The sequence below is a fragment of the Staurois parvus genome, unplaced genomic scaffold (genome assembly GCF_062004578.1).
Source record: "Staurois parvus isolate SC_StPar_1 unplaced genomic scaffold, SC_StPar_1.0 ptg001043l, whole genome shotgun sequence".
Taxonomy (NCBI): domain Eukaryota; kingdom Metazoa; phylum Chordata; class Amphibia; order Anura; family Ranidae; genus Staurois; species Staurois parvus.
Genome location: NW_028318839.1, coordinates 328,250 through 345,271, shown reverse-complemented (window position 1 = coordinate 345,271; position 17,022 = coordinate 328,250). Strand labels below are relative to the sequence as shown.

Sequence of the window (17,022 nt, the reverse complement as noted above, 5' to 3'; positions counted from 1 at the left end):
TTCTTTTCAAGGTTCAGCTTCCACATAACATACCGACCAGAGTCCAAGAATACAAAACCTGACGCACTCTCGCGTATGTATGAGGACCCCAAAGAAATGCCCAAACAAGATACCATCCTGCCGGCAGATAATTTCCTATTATTACAATCAGAGCTCCTGTCTAAATTACAGGCTGCATTCATGGAGCCCCCAACTTACCTGGAATCTCAATACAGAGTAGGGAGGGTCTCTTATGGAAAGGGGAGCAGATCATGGTACCAGAAGGAGCTCGGACCTTGGTCCTGGGCTACTGCCACGACCATCCGTTGGCGGGTCATTTCGGAGTACACAAGACCCTAGAGTTGGTGCAACGCACATTTTGGTGGCCAAGTATGGCCAAAGATTGCTAGGCTTATGTAAGTACCTGTGCGGTCTGCAACAGGAGTAAGCCCTCCAAGAGCAAAGCTTGGGGCCTGTTACGTCCTTTACCGGTACCCGACAGACCATGGAGCATGATCTCCATGGACTTCATAGTGGAACTACCACCATAGCAGAATCATACTGCAATTTTTGTGGTGGTGGACTGCCTGTCAAAGATGGCCCACTTCCTTCCACTGAAAAGTACCCCATCTGCTTCCGAGACAGCACAAGTCTTCATCAGGGAGATAGTGAGACTGCATGGTGTACCCAAAAATATAGTCTCAGATCAGGGTGTTCAATTCACTTCTAAATTCTGGAAAGCTCTATGCGAAAGTCTGGAAGTGGAACTGTCCTTTTCCTCAGCCTACCACCCACAACGAATGGGCAGACTGAGCGAACCAACCAAACGTTGGAATAATATCTCAGATGCTACACCTCGTTCTTGCAGGACGACTGGCTGGCACTCTTGCCCCTGGCGGAGTTCGCCTACAACAATGCAAACCACTCTACCACCAGGCAGTCCCCGTTTTTCACCAATTATGGTTTCCATCCAACTTTCATGCCCGACCTGATCCCAAAAAACCCAGTTCCGGCAGCCCAAGACTCCTTAAAATTTTTCACATCCAACAATAAACTGTTACAGGAGGCAATGGCTAAGGCTCAGGAGGATCGCAAAAGGGCTTTTGATAAAAGAAGACTTCTGGCATCTAATAAGGTATTAGCTGCAGTTGGTTTTCTGAACGTTTTAGTGAGGAGCCTCTTGTCTTCAAGTCTAATTTCAAGGTCAGGAAAGGAGATACATATTTCATCAAACACATATGTGAGTCTAATATTGAAGGAGTTTTGATTTAACTCCTCCAGGAAGAGTTTTAATTCCTCCGATGTTCCTCTCCATATAAGGAAAATATCATCAATATAACTCAACCAAATCTGGGCATGCGCGAGAAACCTTACAGATCTGAAGACACAGCAGTACCTATGAAGGATATTTCTCTTTTTTACTACCCATGGCACAGGTGGTAAGTGGACTGTTACAAGAATAATGAAAAAGGCTTCTTGTTACACTATATATACGTCTGAGTGAGAGTACCCAGAGTGACTATCCTCATATTATTTGTCTTATTTCAGGATGGGGACATTATGATGCATTTTCTAGATGCAAGGCATACAACATATATTGCAACCGGCGGAAGACCCATTGGGCCTCATTCTATTACCAATATTAAAGTGGTTTGTAGTCCACATGTTGTGGTGAAGAAACCATATAAAGCAGGCCTTTGCTATCTATATTCATCTTTCCATCAAGACATCAAAAGGGACTCTTTCATCTATATGAATCTTTGCAACTATTTGTGTCTACCACGGGTAGATGGGCCCCAACCACATGTGCCTTTACAGGGTTGTACTGCAAGAATCCATAATTATATTACTGGGGTATATCCCCCTTTTTTCATTAAATTTTTTACCCACATTGCCTTATATTGGCTTAGGGTTATGTTTCTCTCCACATGGTAACTGTATTTGCCTATATGCATAGCATGTGATATTATATACCTATGGTACAATTTTTTGAAAAACACCTCCTACAGAGAGTGTAACCTATGTGCGGTGCTGCAAATGCTCTAGACTAAGGTTGTCATAGCCTTTGCAGCACATATATTACCAGACCGGTCTTGGCGTGATTTTAAGTGGTTTTAGGTCTGTGTGTATTGTCTCATACTGAGGTGATGGTAAACCAGGGCGATTGCCCGATTGTCAATCATTAATGTGTAATAAAGCATCATTTTTTGGAAATTTTTCTGAGTATCGCATTCTGTCCATAATGTAGCCGCTTTCTTGTGAATCTCTTTTCACAAATTTCTTTGTTGGTCAGAATAATGGAACACCCCAAAGACCCCGACAGAGAGGACCACCTTATAGGCCCCCTCCTCAACAATATAGGAATCCAAATCCTCCCCATCCCCTTGTAGAATGGATGAACAACTGAGTACATGATCCAATGAGCAATATATACCATCTCAGCATCATTTTTTAGAACAAGGCAGACCCAGAAAAAGAAGCGCAATACAAGAGGAAAAAGAGGAGGAAAGAGGATCCATCGATCCAAAGAAAAGGCGGGTATAGCTGGAAAGGGCATTTATAATCTGAGCAAAACTGAATTGTCAACAGGAGCTCTCTTTATTGGACAAGGGCCTTAAGTTTGGCCCCAAGAAATGTTTGAATAAATTCAATAAATATATTGACATTAATAAGTTTGTTAGACAGCTAACACATAAGAGACATTTTGCTAACCCTACCAATAATCCAGCTGGGCTTAATCCTCCCTCTATCATGTACTTGTGATGGAGGCCAATGGAGAGAGGGCTTCCCTTGTGGCTAATTTCCAGACTCCCCTGAAAGTGGGACAGTGGGAGTCAGGCACAAAGTTGCACAGGTCGCCTGTAGAAGTGCTGATTGGTGGTCCACTCAGGAGCACAGTTGGTGCATGGAGATAGGTTTGCAGACTGGAGGCGCCTGTGCGTGGTATGCAAGCCTTCCAGGATTTGGATGTTTGTTGGATAGTCAGTTCGAGCCAAGGTCAGGTACCGGGTGGGGAACAGAACAAACGTGGTCAGGTGGGATAGCCGAGGTCATGCACGGAGGAGCGAGAGAGAGCGTATCCTTTAGCCAAGGCGAAATCAGATCAGGGGGTCAGTAGAGCAGACAAGTCCAAGTACAAGCCGGGTCGGAATCAGGAAGTCGCAGGTAACAGGAAACAGGAACAAACCAGCTAGAGATCATCCAGCAACCAGAGGAATTGATGAGTCTCCTTATAAAGGCCATCTGGCACCAGACTGAGGCTGAGGTGTCCTTCTGCGGCCATGTAGAGTATTGGCAGAAACGCCAGAACTTCTGCTGTGGACAGGACCCTGACACCCTCACAAGGCATTTCTGATTCAGGGGGCATTATATGCTCTAACTTCAGAAATGCGTCCCTTTTCAACCCACCCCAACAGTCACATTCATATATTAATGTGTTTAAAGAAATGGTCTTGAAAGATTTGGACGTTTTGAAAGTTAAACGCTCATGACACTAGTACCTATCGTTTGCTACCCAAAGATCCTATGATACAATATAAAAAGGCACTTAAGACTAATATTAATAAGGGGTATCAAGACCACATTATCAATAAAAAGGAGAAAGAGTTCTTGTGTCCCTCAGACCCAAAATTGCCAGTTATGTATATTCTACCAAAGGTACACAAAGATCCTATCAACCCCCCAGGTAGGCCTATAATTAGTGGAATAGGGTCACTGTGCTCCAAAATAGGTCAATATATAGACCATTGTCTTCAGCCCCTTGTAACTGGTACCCCATCATACCTGAAAGACACGAAGCAGATGCTTAATGATTGCCGAGATTTATCTGCCTATCCTGATACATTTCTTGTCATTGCAGATGTGTGTCTTCTCTATATAGTAATATAGATCACAAAGATGGGATGGAAGCATTGAAATTTTATCTAGATGGTTTTACTAACATTCCATCTATACAGAAAGATTTTATTTTGCAACTTTTAGGATTTACTATGGCGAACAATTACTTTTGGTTTGATAACAAATTTTACCTTCAGACACGCGGAGTAGCTATGGTAGCAAAATTTGTTCCCAGCCTGGCCAACCTCTTCATGGCCAGGTGGGAGGAGGACATTATTTATTCTAGAGAGTGGCCTGAATTGTCCTTTTTATAGACGCTACATCGATGATGTTTTCTTGTTACGGAATGGCAACGTACAGACTCTTCTTAACTTTTTTGGCACTCTGAATAACAATGATCTGAACATCAAACTAACTTTTGATTATAGCCTTAGCCAGATTAATTTCCTAGACTTAACACTAATTAAGAGTATTATCATCACAGAATCATTTTTCAAGAAATCAGATAGGAATAGTTATATCCCTACGGATAGTTGTCACCACCCAGCCTGGCTGTCAAACATACCGAAAGGACAGTTCCTAAGGATTCGGAGGAACTGCTCTGATCTTGACACCTACTACTCAAAAGCCTCCATCTTGAAAGAGAGGTTTGTAGAAAAAGGGTATAGTGAATCTGTATTAAATAAGACACTTATGTCAGTTGCACAAGCCGACAGAGATGGTATGTTAAATAATAGTGGTATACAGAGACCGACTAAAACTTGTCCTTTCGTGACCACCTTCTCAATCCAACATAAGCTGATCACTAAAATATTCAACAAAAACTGGGGTATACTAAAGGCTGACCCAGTCCTTACTAAATTATTACCTGATAGGCCAGAGATGACTTTCAGAAGAACAATGGCATTAAGAAATGTTATAACCCCTAATGTGGTAAACCCTCCCTCTAGCTTATCCTTTTTCTCCAATGTTACTGGATTTATTCCGTGTAACAAATGCGTTATTTGTGTGTGCAATAATCATCATAAAAGGAAAGTCCATTCATTTACCTCAACATATTCTGGAAAAAAATACAAAATTGGTAAGTTTATTACGTGCCATAGCCGATATGTGGTCTATCTTTTGGGGTGCCCCTGTGGCAAACAGTATACAGGACATACCACAAGAAAATTAAGTGACAGATTGAGGGAACAACGTAAAAAGAGGTTTTAAGGATCACTCGCTTTCAAAGCACTTTAAAAGACGTCATAATAAAGAACCCTCCACCCTCACATTTGTGGGCATAGACATGATCAAATCACATTGGAGAGGAAAAGGGCAGTCTCGCAACTTGAATCCAAATGAATTTTCGAGATGGGCACCCTTTACCCCAGAGGTCTCAATGTTGATATGGATCTCAACTGCTTTATTGATAATAGTTGAGACCACCCATTGGACCTTCTCTTTTTTTAAAAATTATATTTCTTTATTTTTTCCTAGCTCTAAATTGTCATATATTCTCCGCCTTAGTGTCCTATCCATTTCATTGCCTAGGATTTTTTCACCATAGCAAATCTATTTATTCTTATCTTATTTTATCTTCAATGCATGGACATTTTATTATCATCTTCCTTTGCATTTTTTATTTTATTTTTTATTCTCCCAGTTTTTAGCATTTAATTTTTATGGGTGTTCCCATTGTCATCTAATGAATACAGGTGAAACTCGAAAAATTAGAATATCGTGCAAAAGTTCATTTATTTCAGTAATGTAACTTAAAAGGTGAAACTAATATATGAGATAGACTCATTACATACAAAGCAAGATAGTTCAAGCCATTATTTGTCATAATTGTGATGATTATGGCTTACAGCTCATGAAAACCCCAAATCCACAATCTCAAAAAATTAGAATATTGTGAAATATTGTGAATAGGTGCAATATTGTCGGCTCAAAGTGTCCCACTCCAATCAGCTAATTAAGCCATAACACCTGCAAAGGGTTCCTGAACCTTTAAATGGTCTCTCAGTCTGGTTCAGTAGGAATCACAATCATGGGAAAGACTGCTGACCTGACAGTTGTGCAGAAAACCATCAATGACACCCTCCATAAGGAGGGAAAGCCTCAAAAGGTAATTGCAAAAGAAGTTGGATGTTCCCAAAGTGCTGTATCAAAGCACATTAATAGAAAGTTATGTGGAAGGGAAAAGTGTGGAAGAAAAAGGTGCACAAGCAGCAGGGATGACCGCAGCCTGGAGAGGATTGTCAGGGAAAGGCCATTCAAAAGTGTTGGGGACTTTCACAAGGAGTGGACTGAGGCTGGAGTCAGTGCATCAAGAGCCACCACACACGGATCCTAGACATGGGCTTCAAATGTCGTATTCCTCTTGTCAAGCAGCTCCTGAACAACGAATGTCAGAAGCGTCTTTCCTGGGCTAAAGAAAAACAGACCTGGTCTGTTGCTCAGTGGTCCAAAGTCCTCTTTTCTGATGAGAACAACTTTTGCATCTCATTTGAAAACCAAGGACCCAGAGTATGGAGGAAGAATGGAGAGGCACACACTGCAAGATGCTTGAAGTCCAGGGTGAAGTTTCCACAGTCTGTGCTGATTTTGGGAGCCATGTCATCTACTGGTGTTGGTCCACTGTGCTTCATTAAGTCCAGGGTCAACGCAGCCGTCTACCAGGAGATTTTGGAGCACTTCATGCTTCCTTCCGCAGATGAGCTGTCAAGGTCCTACCTTTTCCCAGAGGTTATGCTGCTCCATGTGCTGGCATCCATCTTGGGTTTCTGCAGAACATGGTGGGAGCCTTTTATGCTTTCAGGCCTCTGCGGTCCATCCCACAGAGGAGTGTGGTTGATCACATTTAAGCCTGTTGTCTGCACTTGCTCTTTGCATTCGTGTCTTGTATGTTTGTGTTGCAGCAAGCTCTGTTTCTACTCTCGTGGCTCTCCTGGAAACTGACTCGGCTTTGACTAGACTATTCTCAGCGTTATCCCTTTATCTGACCTCCCGTTGCTGAACCCGGCTTGTTACCTGTATATTCTTGTCTACCGTTCTGTACTGTCTGTCCCGCTGTTATCGACCCGGCCTGCCCGACTACGCTATTGTCTTATCTGGTTCCTACCAGCTATACGCCATTGGCGGCGGCCATTACCACAGCTGGGGTGATTTGGGGGCCACGACCTGATCCCTGGCTGCATCAAGTCCATCCCCATCAGGGGCCCTGGTGAAGGGCAGCCTGAGGCTTAGACTCCGCGCCCTGAGGGACTCCAGTCTGTGGGTGGTGGTTGTCGTCAGTCGGTGCGTGACCCTGCCATTAGGCCTGCCTATCCGTTCCACAGCTCCTGCCCTGACATTATACGAATGCCATGAATCCTGACGGTGCAGGTACGCCTTCGCTTCTCATGTTAGTCGCCAGACGTGATTAACAGGATCTCCTGCTGGATCAGTTCGCTCAGGCGTTGCAGACGCTGCTTGCACGCACCGCGCACCTTACTCCTGGTGCTATTAGGCCGGTTGTCACTCCTGTGGTCGCCCCTGCTGCTGCTCCAGTTGTTGCGCCTACTGCTGCGTCTGCTGCACCCACGGTGCCCAGAGGTATGACTGGTTCAGCCCCTCTTCCACAGCACTATGGGGGTGAGCCAAGTCAGTGTCGTGGGTTCCTCAACCAGGTGGGCATTTATTTTGAGTTAATACCCCACGTTTTTCCGACTGAGAGGTCAAAGGTGGGCTTCCTAATCTCGCTGCTCTCAGACAAGGCCTTGTCCTGGGCAAATCTCTTATGGGAGAGGAATGACCCGGTGATTCACGAGTTTTCCGGTTTTGTCGACGCCTTCCGTAGGGTATTCAACGTGCCTGCTCGCTCCGCCTCGGCTGCCAAGATGCTCATGTACATGCATTGCGGTTCACGGACCGTTGCCGAGTACGCCATAGAGTTTCGTACCCTGGCGGCAGACGTGGGCTGGAACAATGAGGCTCTGGTGGCTGCTTTTTCTCATGGTCTTTCAGATGCGTTGAAAGACGAGAATGCAGCCAAGGAACTGCCTGTGGAGCTGGAAGCACTCATTTCCTTTCTAATCCTGATTGACACCAGGCTCAGGGAGAGGCCTTCACTCAAGGAGCGCCTGCGAAGGCCTCCCAACTGACTGGCGCCTGCGTTTTCTGTCCCACCCATTCCTCCCTCTCCTCCCACGCCTCCTGGGGATGGCTTGTCTGGTGGTGAGCCCATGCAGCTGGGGTTTGCTCGCCTTTCCGAGGGACAGCGGGCCGTTCAGCGTCGAGAGGGTTGCTGCCTGTACTGTGGCCTTGGTGGGCACTTTCAGCAGTCCTGTCCGGTCCATCCGGGAAATGCTCGCACCTGAGATCCTGTCGGGGACAGATCTTGGGTGGAGTTTCCTCGTCCCCGGTGTTCCGCAAAGATAAACCACTGATCACCGTTGTCCTCTCTTGGGCGGAGGGCTCGGTGACGACCCAGGCGTTGGTAGACTCTGGGGCCGGCGGGTTGTTTATGGACAGCTCGTTTGCTGCCCAGTACTCCATTCCCCTGCAGGCTCGAGTTATCCCATTGGTTCTCGAGGCGATAGATGGCAGGCCCCTGCAACCGCCGCAGGTTACCCACGAGACCCTGTCGGTTGAAGTAGCTATTGGGGCTGTTCACAGGGAGTTGGCCTGTTTTCAGGTAATTTCTTCCCCGCACTATTCTGTGGTGTTGGGCTATCCCTGGCTCCAGAGGCACAATCCAACCTTTAATTGGCGAACGGCCGAGATTCTCTCGTGGTCTCCACAGTGTGGGGCCGGGTGCATCCGTGGGCCGGTTAAGGTGTTGTGTGCCTCCTCGGACTCTGTGTTGCCTACCGACTATAGGGAGTACCTGGATGTGTTTGACAAGGTGCGCGCTGGTGCCTTACCTCCATATCGTCCTTACTACTGCGCCATACCCTTGCAACCCGGTGTCACTCCTCCGTGTGGCAGGGTGTATCCTCTTTCGATTGCGGAGAATCAGGCCATGGAGGAGTACGTTGCGGATGCACTTTCCCGGGGGCACATTCGTAAGTCTACCTTCCCAGCAGAAGCGGGCTTTTTCTTCGTAAAGAAGAAGGGTGGTAAATTGAGGCCTTGCATCAATTATAGGGGTCTCAATCGAATCACCATCAAGAATGCCTACCCTATTCTGTTGATTACCGAGTTGTTCGACCGCCTCAAGGGAGCAACGGTCTTTACCAAACTCGACCTTAGGGCGGCGTACAACCTCGTACGGATCAAGCAAGGGGACGAGTGGAAGACCGCGTTTAACACCAGAACCGGTCACTATGAATCTCTGGTGATGCCCTTCGGGTTGTGTAACGCGCCTGCGGTCTTTCAGGAGTTCATAAATGGTGTCTTTCGTGACTTGTTGCAGCAGTGCGTGGTGGTTTGCTTGGATGACATCCTGGTTTACTCTGCCTCCATGGAGTCCCATATCCAGGATGTCAAGCGGGTGCTGCAACGGTTATGTGAGAACAAACTCTTTTGTAAGCTCGAGAAGTGTGAATTCCACCGGTCCCAGGTTGCCTTTTTGGGCTTCATCATTTCTGTGGTGGGATTCTCAATGGAACCTTAGAAGGTTGCGGCGGTTCTGCAATGGCCTCGTCCCAATGGTCTTCGGCCCATTCAGCGCTTTTTGGGTTTCGCCAGCTATTATCGGAAGTTCATCAGGAACTTCTCCACGCTGGCAAAGCCTCTCTCAGACCTAACCAAGAAGGGCAGTAATCCTCATGAGTGGCCATCCGAGGCCATCGTAGCTTTCGAGGCTCTGAAATCCGCCTTTGCTTCGGCTCCAATACTGTCTCATCCCAATCCTGGGTTGCCTTTCGTCCTCGAGGTTGATGCATCTGAGACGGGAGTAGGCTCTCTCCTGTCTCAGCGTCGGTCGCCCGATGGACCCCTACTTCCCTGTGGGTTCTACTCCAGGAAGCTTTCCTCTGCAGAATGCAACTACCAGATTGGAGATAGGGAGTTTTTGGCCATCATTCAGGCTCTCAAGGAATGGAGGCACCTGCTCGAGGGCTCCGCGGTTCCGGTCCTCATTCTTACCGATCACAAGAACCTGACATATCTCTCGGAGGCCAAGAGATTGACGCCCCATCAGGCCAGATGGGCCTTGTTCTTGTCGTGTTTCAACTATGTGGTCTCCTATTTGCCTGGTTCCAAGAATGTCAGGGCTGATGCATTGTCGCGGCAATACTCTAAGTTGTCCAGGGAGCACTCTGAGCCAACCTCGGTCATACCTCCGGATCAGATCCTAGCTGCCATTTGCACCAGTTTGACTTCTCCCCTTGGGGAGCAGATTTTGGCGGCTCAAACTGACGCTCCTCCCGAGAGACCGGATGGTAGATGTTTCGTACCTGAGGGATTGCGCACCCGCCTGCTGCATACCTACCATAACTCCAAGACTGCCGGTCATCCAGGGAGGAACCAGTTGTCCTGGGTCATCTCTCGTTTATTCTGGTGGCCAACTCTCCGTGCCGACATCGCCTCTTATGTAGCGGCATGTTTGGTCTGTGCCCAGAATAAATCTCCACGGCATCTTCCACTGGGCCTTCTGCAACCCATTTCCAATGGGGAGCGTCCCTGGTCACACCTGAACATGGATTTTATTGTAGACCTCCCGGTGTCTCGGGGCCATACGGTCATTCTCATGGTCATCGATCGTTTTTCCAAAATGTGCCATTGTGTTCCGCTCAAGTTAATTACCAACTGTGCAAGAACTGGCCACGGTTTTTGCCAGGGAGATTTTTTGCCTGCATGGGTTGCCCAGGGTGATTGTCTCGGACCGTGGGAGTCAGTTCGTGTCCAGGTTCTGGCGTGCCTTCTGCTCCCAGTTGGGTATCCGGCTCTCCTTCTCTTCGGCCTACCACCCGCAGTCCAATGGGGCTGCGGAGCGTTCCAACCAGGCCCTGGAACAATTCCTTCGCTGCTATATCTCGGACCATCAGGACGATTGGGCCGATCTCCTGCCATGGGCGGAGCTTGCCAGGAACTCGGCTGTCAACTCCTCCTCCGGGATGTCTCCCTTCATGGCCAACTATGGATTCCAACCTGTGGTATTACCTGAGAGGTTCTCACCATGCTCTGTGGAGAACCATCTTGCTGCCCTGCGTTCTTCATGGGGGCAGATCCAGAAGTCCTTGAAGGACTCAGCACAGCACCAGAAGTTCCAGGCTGATTGCAGAAGGCTGCCTGCTCCTTCATACCAGGTCGGAGATCGGGTGTGGTTGTCTACTCGCAACCTCAATCTTCGGGTGCCTGCACGCAAACTGGCCCCCCGTTTTGTTGGCCCTTTTCGCATCCTTCGCAAGGTGAATCCAGTTGCCTATGCCCTTGCCCTTTCTCCTGGGATGCGGATCTCCAATGTCTTCCCTGTATCCCTGTTGAAGCCTCTGGTCTGCAATCGCTTCACTACCTCTCTGCCTCGGCCCTGTCCCATCTGGGTTGACGGTCATGAGGAGTATAAGGTGAGCCGGATCCTGGACTCTCGATTGATGCGCGGTCGGGTGCAGTTCCTGGTTCATTGGCGCAGTTATGGTCCCGAGGAACGTTCCTTCCGCGGATGTTCATGCTCCTGCCCTCCTCCACTCTTTTCATGCCCGCTTTCCTCAGAAGCCTTTTGTTGAGCCGCGGAGGGGGAGGGGCCCTTGAGGAGGAGGTACTGTCAAGGTCCTACCTTTTCCCAGAGGTTATGCTGCTCCATGTGCTGGCATCCATCTTAGGTTTCTGCAGAGCATGGTGGGAGACTTTTATGCTTTCAGGCCTCTGCGGTCCATCCCCCAGAGGGGTGTGGTTGATCACATTTAAGCCTGTTGTCTGCACTTGCTCTTTGCATTCGTGTCTAGTATGTTCGTGTTGCAGCAAGCTCTGTTTCTACTCTCGTGGCTCTCCTGGAAACTGACTCGGCTTTGACTAGACTATTCTCAGCGTTATCCCTTTATCTGACCTCCCGTTGCTGAACCCGGCTTGTGACCTGTATATTCTTGTCTACCGTTCTGTACTGTCTGTCCCGCTGTTATCGACCCGGCCTGCCCGACTACGCTATTGTCTTATCTGGTTCCTACCAGCTATACGCCATTGGTGGCGGCCATTACCACAGCTGGGGTGACTTGGGGGCCGCGACCTGGTCCCTGGCTGCGTCAAGTCCATCTCCACCATCAGGGGCCCTGGTGAAGGGCACCCTGAGGCTTAGACTCCGCGCCCTGAGGGACTCTGGTCTGTGGGTGGTGGTTGTCGTCAGTCGGTGGGTGACCCTGCCATTAGGCCTGCCTGTCCGTTCCACAGCTCCTGCCCTGACATGAGCTTTATGAGAATGCTGACTTAATTTTCCAGTGGGACTTGGCACCTGCCCACACTGCCAAAAGCACCAAAACCTGATTCAATGACCTTGGAATTACTGTGCTTGATTGGCCAGCAAACTTGCCTTACCTGAACCCCATAGAGAATCTATGGGGCATTGCCAAGAGAAAAATGAGAGACATGAGACTGAACAATGCAGAAGAGCATCATTGGTCTATAGCACAGTGAAGAAGAGGTTAAACAGTAAGGGTATTATGTACTGTACCTCTTACTCATTCACGTGAGGAGTGGGCCTTCTCATTTTAAAGTAGCTTCTAGATTCTGATAAGTCCCTGCCCACAGACCTCCACTAGATCAGTTGCGGGTTTCCACCAGAAAGGTACCCTTTCAAGTTTGAGGGCATGTGGCCTAGTATGGTTTAGGAGGAGTGGGCATGCACACTTGCTGCTCCTAACGTTCTGGCATGTTGGGCAGCATACCTGGATGAAGGTCTGGTATGGATTTTGGGGGAAACTGCACTTTTTTTGTGGGGGTTCCCCCTTGAAATCCATACCTGACACTCCTCAAGGATAAAGGTCTGGTACTGGCTCTGGTGTTTACCCCATGCTGGTCATTTAATAACTTTTTTCTTTTTGCTTACTTCCTCATAAAAAGACAAACAGATTTGCATGATACTTTTGGTCTTTAATGAATCCATGCTGACAATTGCTTAGAACAGTGGTCTCCAAACTGCGGTCTGGGGCCAGATGTGGCCCTTTGATTGCCTTTATCCGGTCCTCAGAGTACTATTCCTATCACCGACATAAAAAATAGAACATAATTCCTCTCACTGACACCAATGATGGGGTACAATTCCACCCACTGACACCAATGATGGGGCATTATTGCTTCCGCTGATACCAACAGTAGGGCAATACGCATCCCACTGACACCAATGATGGGACAATATTCTGCCCACTAACACCAATGATGTGGCACTATTCCTCCCACTGACATCAACAATGGGACACTATATAAAATATCAAATATAGGGCATTGTTCACTCCCACTGATGCCAACACATTTTCTACTCCCTCTGGCCACAGTCTGGCCCCTCTTAAGTCTAAAGGCCAGAAAACTGGCCCTTTGTTTAGAAAGTTTAGAGACCTCTGGCTTAGAACATTGTTTGTGCTGTGTGGCCTTTTATCAAATACTTTAGAAACATCTAAACATTATTGGGAGTATGCCAATCTCAATATGTAGAATTGTTGCTCACCTGTGGGTACCTGTAGATTCCAGTCACACTGGCCATGGAAGTCGATGAGGAGGATAGCCTGTGCCCAATAATTCCAACCACTTTGCCTTGTTTATAACAGCTGTAATTTGGCACTATCTTCTCTGTCCCTGAAATAATACTGAGAGTACTCTGCAAGGCTTTCAGCTGTGAAGTGCAGGAATCGTAGATGGTGTAACCCAGAGTTATGTTTGGCAAGATGTCTGTTCTGCGGTTTATTTCCTCTATGGCAAACATGAACGCCAGCATGTGCCGGAGAAAAACTGGTCTTTGGCTGAAAAAGACAATTATTTATACAAAGGTATAGTAAACCAAAAATCACCCCTAATCTCCTTTATTTTTCATTAAGCGGCTGTGGAATTCCTGACAGCAACAAATTAACTATGACAATGTATCAGGCAGGTTAAAGAGCATGCCTAAGAATCTTTTTATGCTTTTATTTTTTTATTGCATGCTAATAAAAAATAATGCATGAGGAGCCAATTTAAATCTTTATCTTTGAACAAATGGCGACTGTGGAGTACACAACCTCCTTTCTATACAGTTTCAGAGGTTTCCATTACATCAGGAAGCAGAGGAGTGAACAACAATTCGTAGACACATGGGGAACTGCAGTGATTTTGCAGCCAGGTGCTCAAAGGGATCTGCTAAGTACTAGGGATGAGTTTGTAATAACAAAGGGTTTGCCATGAACTCTGGATGCTTGCAGTTCATGAATAGGAAAACCTAAAGTTGTGTTTACCTGCTCAGCTGAAGCAAACTTTTGTTTGCAGTCGGAAGCCATTCATGTGGTATTGCTACCGCCACTAAATGACAACTTCCTGCTGTGAGGGCAGTAAGCATCTTTGGTTGATAGGACACAAGGGGCCACCTGCATCCTAGCAACCAAGGACACTGTGCGACATCATTGGCAGCTAGGATGCCAGAAGCCTCACAGTCATTATTTGTGTAGCACTACCCCTTAACCTCCCTGGCAGTCTGAATATGTCAGTATTTCTGTGCTCAAAGCGGTACATTTTTTTGCATGGAAAAATGTTGTTTTTTTATTGTAGGCCTGTAATTCTTAGGAATAACTCACTGAAATCTGTCCAAACAAGGGGTCTAGTAAACATCCCGGGTATGATAAAATTTTAAACACGTAATCATAAAGTATAATATAATAAATAATCATAAAAAATAATCATATAATAATAATACATTTAATTCAATAAGTTAATCAAACCAAAAACACTGAAATGTGAAATATAGCGCCAAGTTTGCACATCACTGAGCTCAGTCGCAGAATCGTTTTCAGTATCTGATGACGAATTTCCCCCATGAATCATTATCACTCAATTCTGCAAGTGATTCTGATTTACTATCGCTGTTCTTTAGCCGGTCTAAAGCTGCTTTTGACCTAAAGGGACGCTTTTTGGACGCCATGGACGTTTCTCAGTTTACAGGCAGAAAGAACAGTAAAAATGTAGGCTGGGCACAGGACAAAGCACTCGGGACAAAATATATGTGAAATTGTTTGATACAGTAATGTTTTACTATGTGATTTTAGTGTATTGAGTGAATGTCACTTTTTAACATTTTTAAATTTCCCGCCAGTTCCATTCCCCATGCGTTCCGTACATCCCCGACGTTCACAGGGAACGGAACCCGGAAGATGGCCAGCATTGGCCGGAGGAGTTGGCCAGGGGGCGCTGCAGGAGGGAAGTCGTGGGAGCGCAAGACAAGGTAAGTGATACAGGGATCCCGGAGCAACGGTGCAGGGTATTCCCAAGTGTAGCTCGGGGTTACCGCTTTTGGTACTGAAAGTTTACCCCGAGCTACACTCGGGAATACCGCCATGGAGGTTAAGGGTTGCTTAGTAATTTTTGGGTTCCCTGTCATTCTGGACCTCTCTCTGAAAGCCCAACCTCTGCTGACACCACTGCACTCTTGTGACTTGAATAAGTCACCACTGTAAAAGGGACTCACAGACAAGTTACTGTAAATCAATATGGAGTTTATACTGAGCTTGAATTTAACTCAATAAAAAAAAATAACACAAAATAGCATTAGCCCATGCAACAATATAATCCATCTTGTCAGCTTTAAGTAAAGTAACAGCATCCACAGTAAAATACCAGTAACTGTTAGCAGGCTTGCTTTCAGAAATAATCCACTGCCTCCAATCTGAGGTGGCTGTTGAATCACCAGCGAGCAAGAACAACTATCAATAAATAGATAAGCTCACTACAGGTCCTCAGAACTTGATGGCAAGGATTAGATTTGAAAATGGAGAGACCTCTCATCTATAGACAATCATTGTCCCTTTAAGAACAATATGGAGTCTTCTGCACGCTAGTTGGGGCCCAATTGGCGTGAAGATGATCATTAGTAAGTACCTCTCCTACTAATGGTGGTGAACTTGATGTAAAGTCCCCTGTAAATCAGTAAGCAAGGACAGATTTGAAGTGGTAAAGTGTAATAGTTGGCATGTGTCTGTAGGCAAGAACAGCTCTCTCTCTCTGACAAGGGCCATAGGCAACAGTAATAAAAGAGTAAATTGCTGTTTCAGTTTGGCACTGCTGTACTCTGGTCTGCAGCTTTGTGTCCTGCAGTCAGCTTGGATGATGAGACTGTAACACAAATACGTTCTAACGGTGGCAGCTGGGAGAACTAGGCAACAGGTTGGTTTCCTGCCTGGCTCACTGGGCAGCGTGGTAAGACTGACAATCAGCAGACTTTTTCTGCTCCTCCTTTCTCTCTGACTCTGGGTCCGCGGCCTGGTACAACACTCCATCAGTCAACACACTTCCTCCTCCCTTGATCTCTCCCCTCTTTCATCCTGGCCAGTCTCCCGAATTTTGAGATATATATGCCCCCGCCCACACGTAAGCTCCTCTGGGAAATGTAGTTCCTAGGTGCACTGTTCTTCAGTAAAGTCCTGCAATTCAGCATACAAGTTCCACATGGCTATTCTTCAACATGTGACTGCTACTGTTCTGCAGGGCACTGCCATCTTGTATTGGCTTCTACATCCTGCATTAGACATGTATAGCAGGGTGTTACACTTGTTAGGGTACAACAACTATTAATACTTTTGGATAAAAGAAAAACGAAAAAAATACCCTTATCCTAAATAGGGGTCTGGTATGGATTTTAAGGGGGAACCCCACACAAAAAAGGTAGTGTGGGCCCCCTACAATTCCTACCAGACCTCTACCAGAGTGTGCAGACTGCCTGATCTTAAAAGGGGGAGGGGTAAACCCCCCTCCTGAACCATATCAGGTCATGTGCCCCCAACATAAAGAGAGTACCTTGCCAGAGAGGCCTCCCCTGGGAAAACATTGCTTCCTTGTTGATGTGGCCTCTTCCTCACAGCTGCAGCCTGGTGGATGTGGGGATCCATGGGGGAAACTTATATGAATCTTAAACTTTCTTTAACCGCTAGCCTACCAGGCACTTATACCCCCTTCCTGCCAAGGCCAATGTCCAGCTTTCAGTGCTGTCGCACTTTGAATGATAATTGCGTGGAAATGCAACACTGTATCCATATGAAATTTTTAGCATTTTTTTGTGACAGATAGAGCTTTATTTTGGTGGTATTTAACCATTAGCCGCCCGGCCAATGGCCGTTTGGCGGCTTCAGATGT

The 17,022-nt window shown here is 46.7% G+C and overlaps 1 protein-coding gene across 1 annotated transcript in view; it reads right to left on the bottom strand.

The window, feature by feature from the left end:
* LOC149440962 (vomeronasal type-2 receptor 26-like) overlaps positions 1 to 17,022 on the bottom strand; it is a 146,036-nt gene that overhangs the window by 72,632 nt on the left and 56,382 nt on the right. Inside the window, exon 3 of the mRNA XM_089657929.1 lies at positions 13,379 to 13,670. Within this exon, the coding sequence (XP_089514055.1) occupies positions 13,379 to 13,670 (292 nt within the window). The remainder of the gene's footprint in view (positions 1 to 13,378; positions 13,671 to 17,022) is intronic.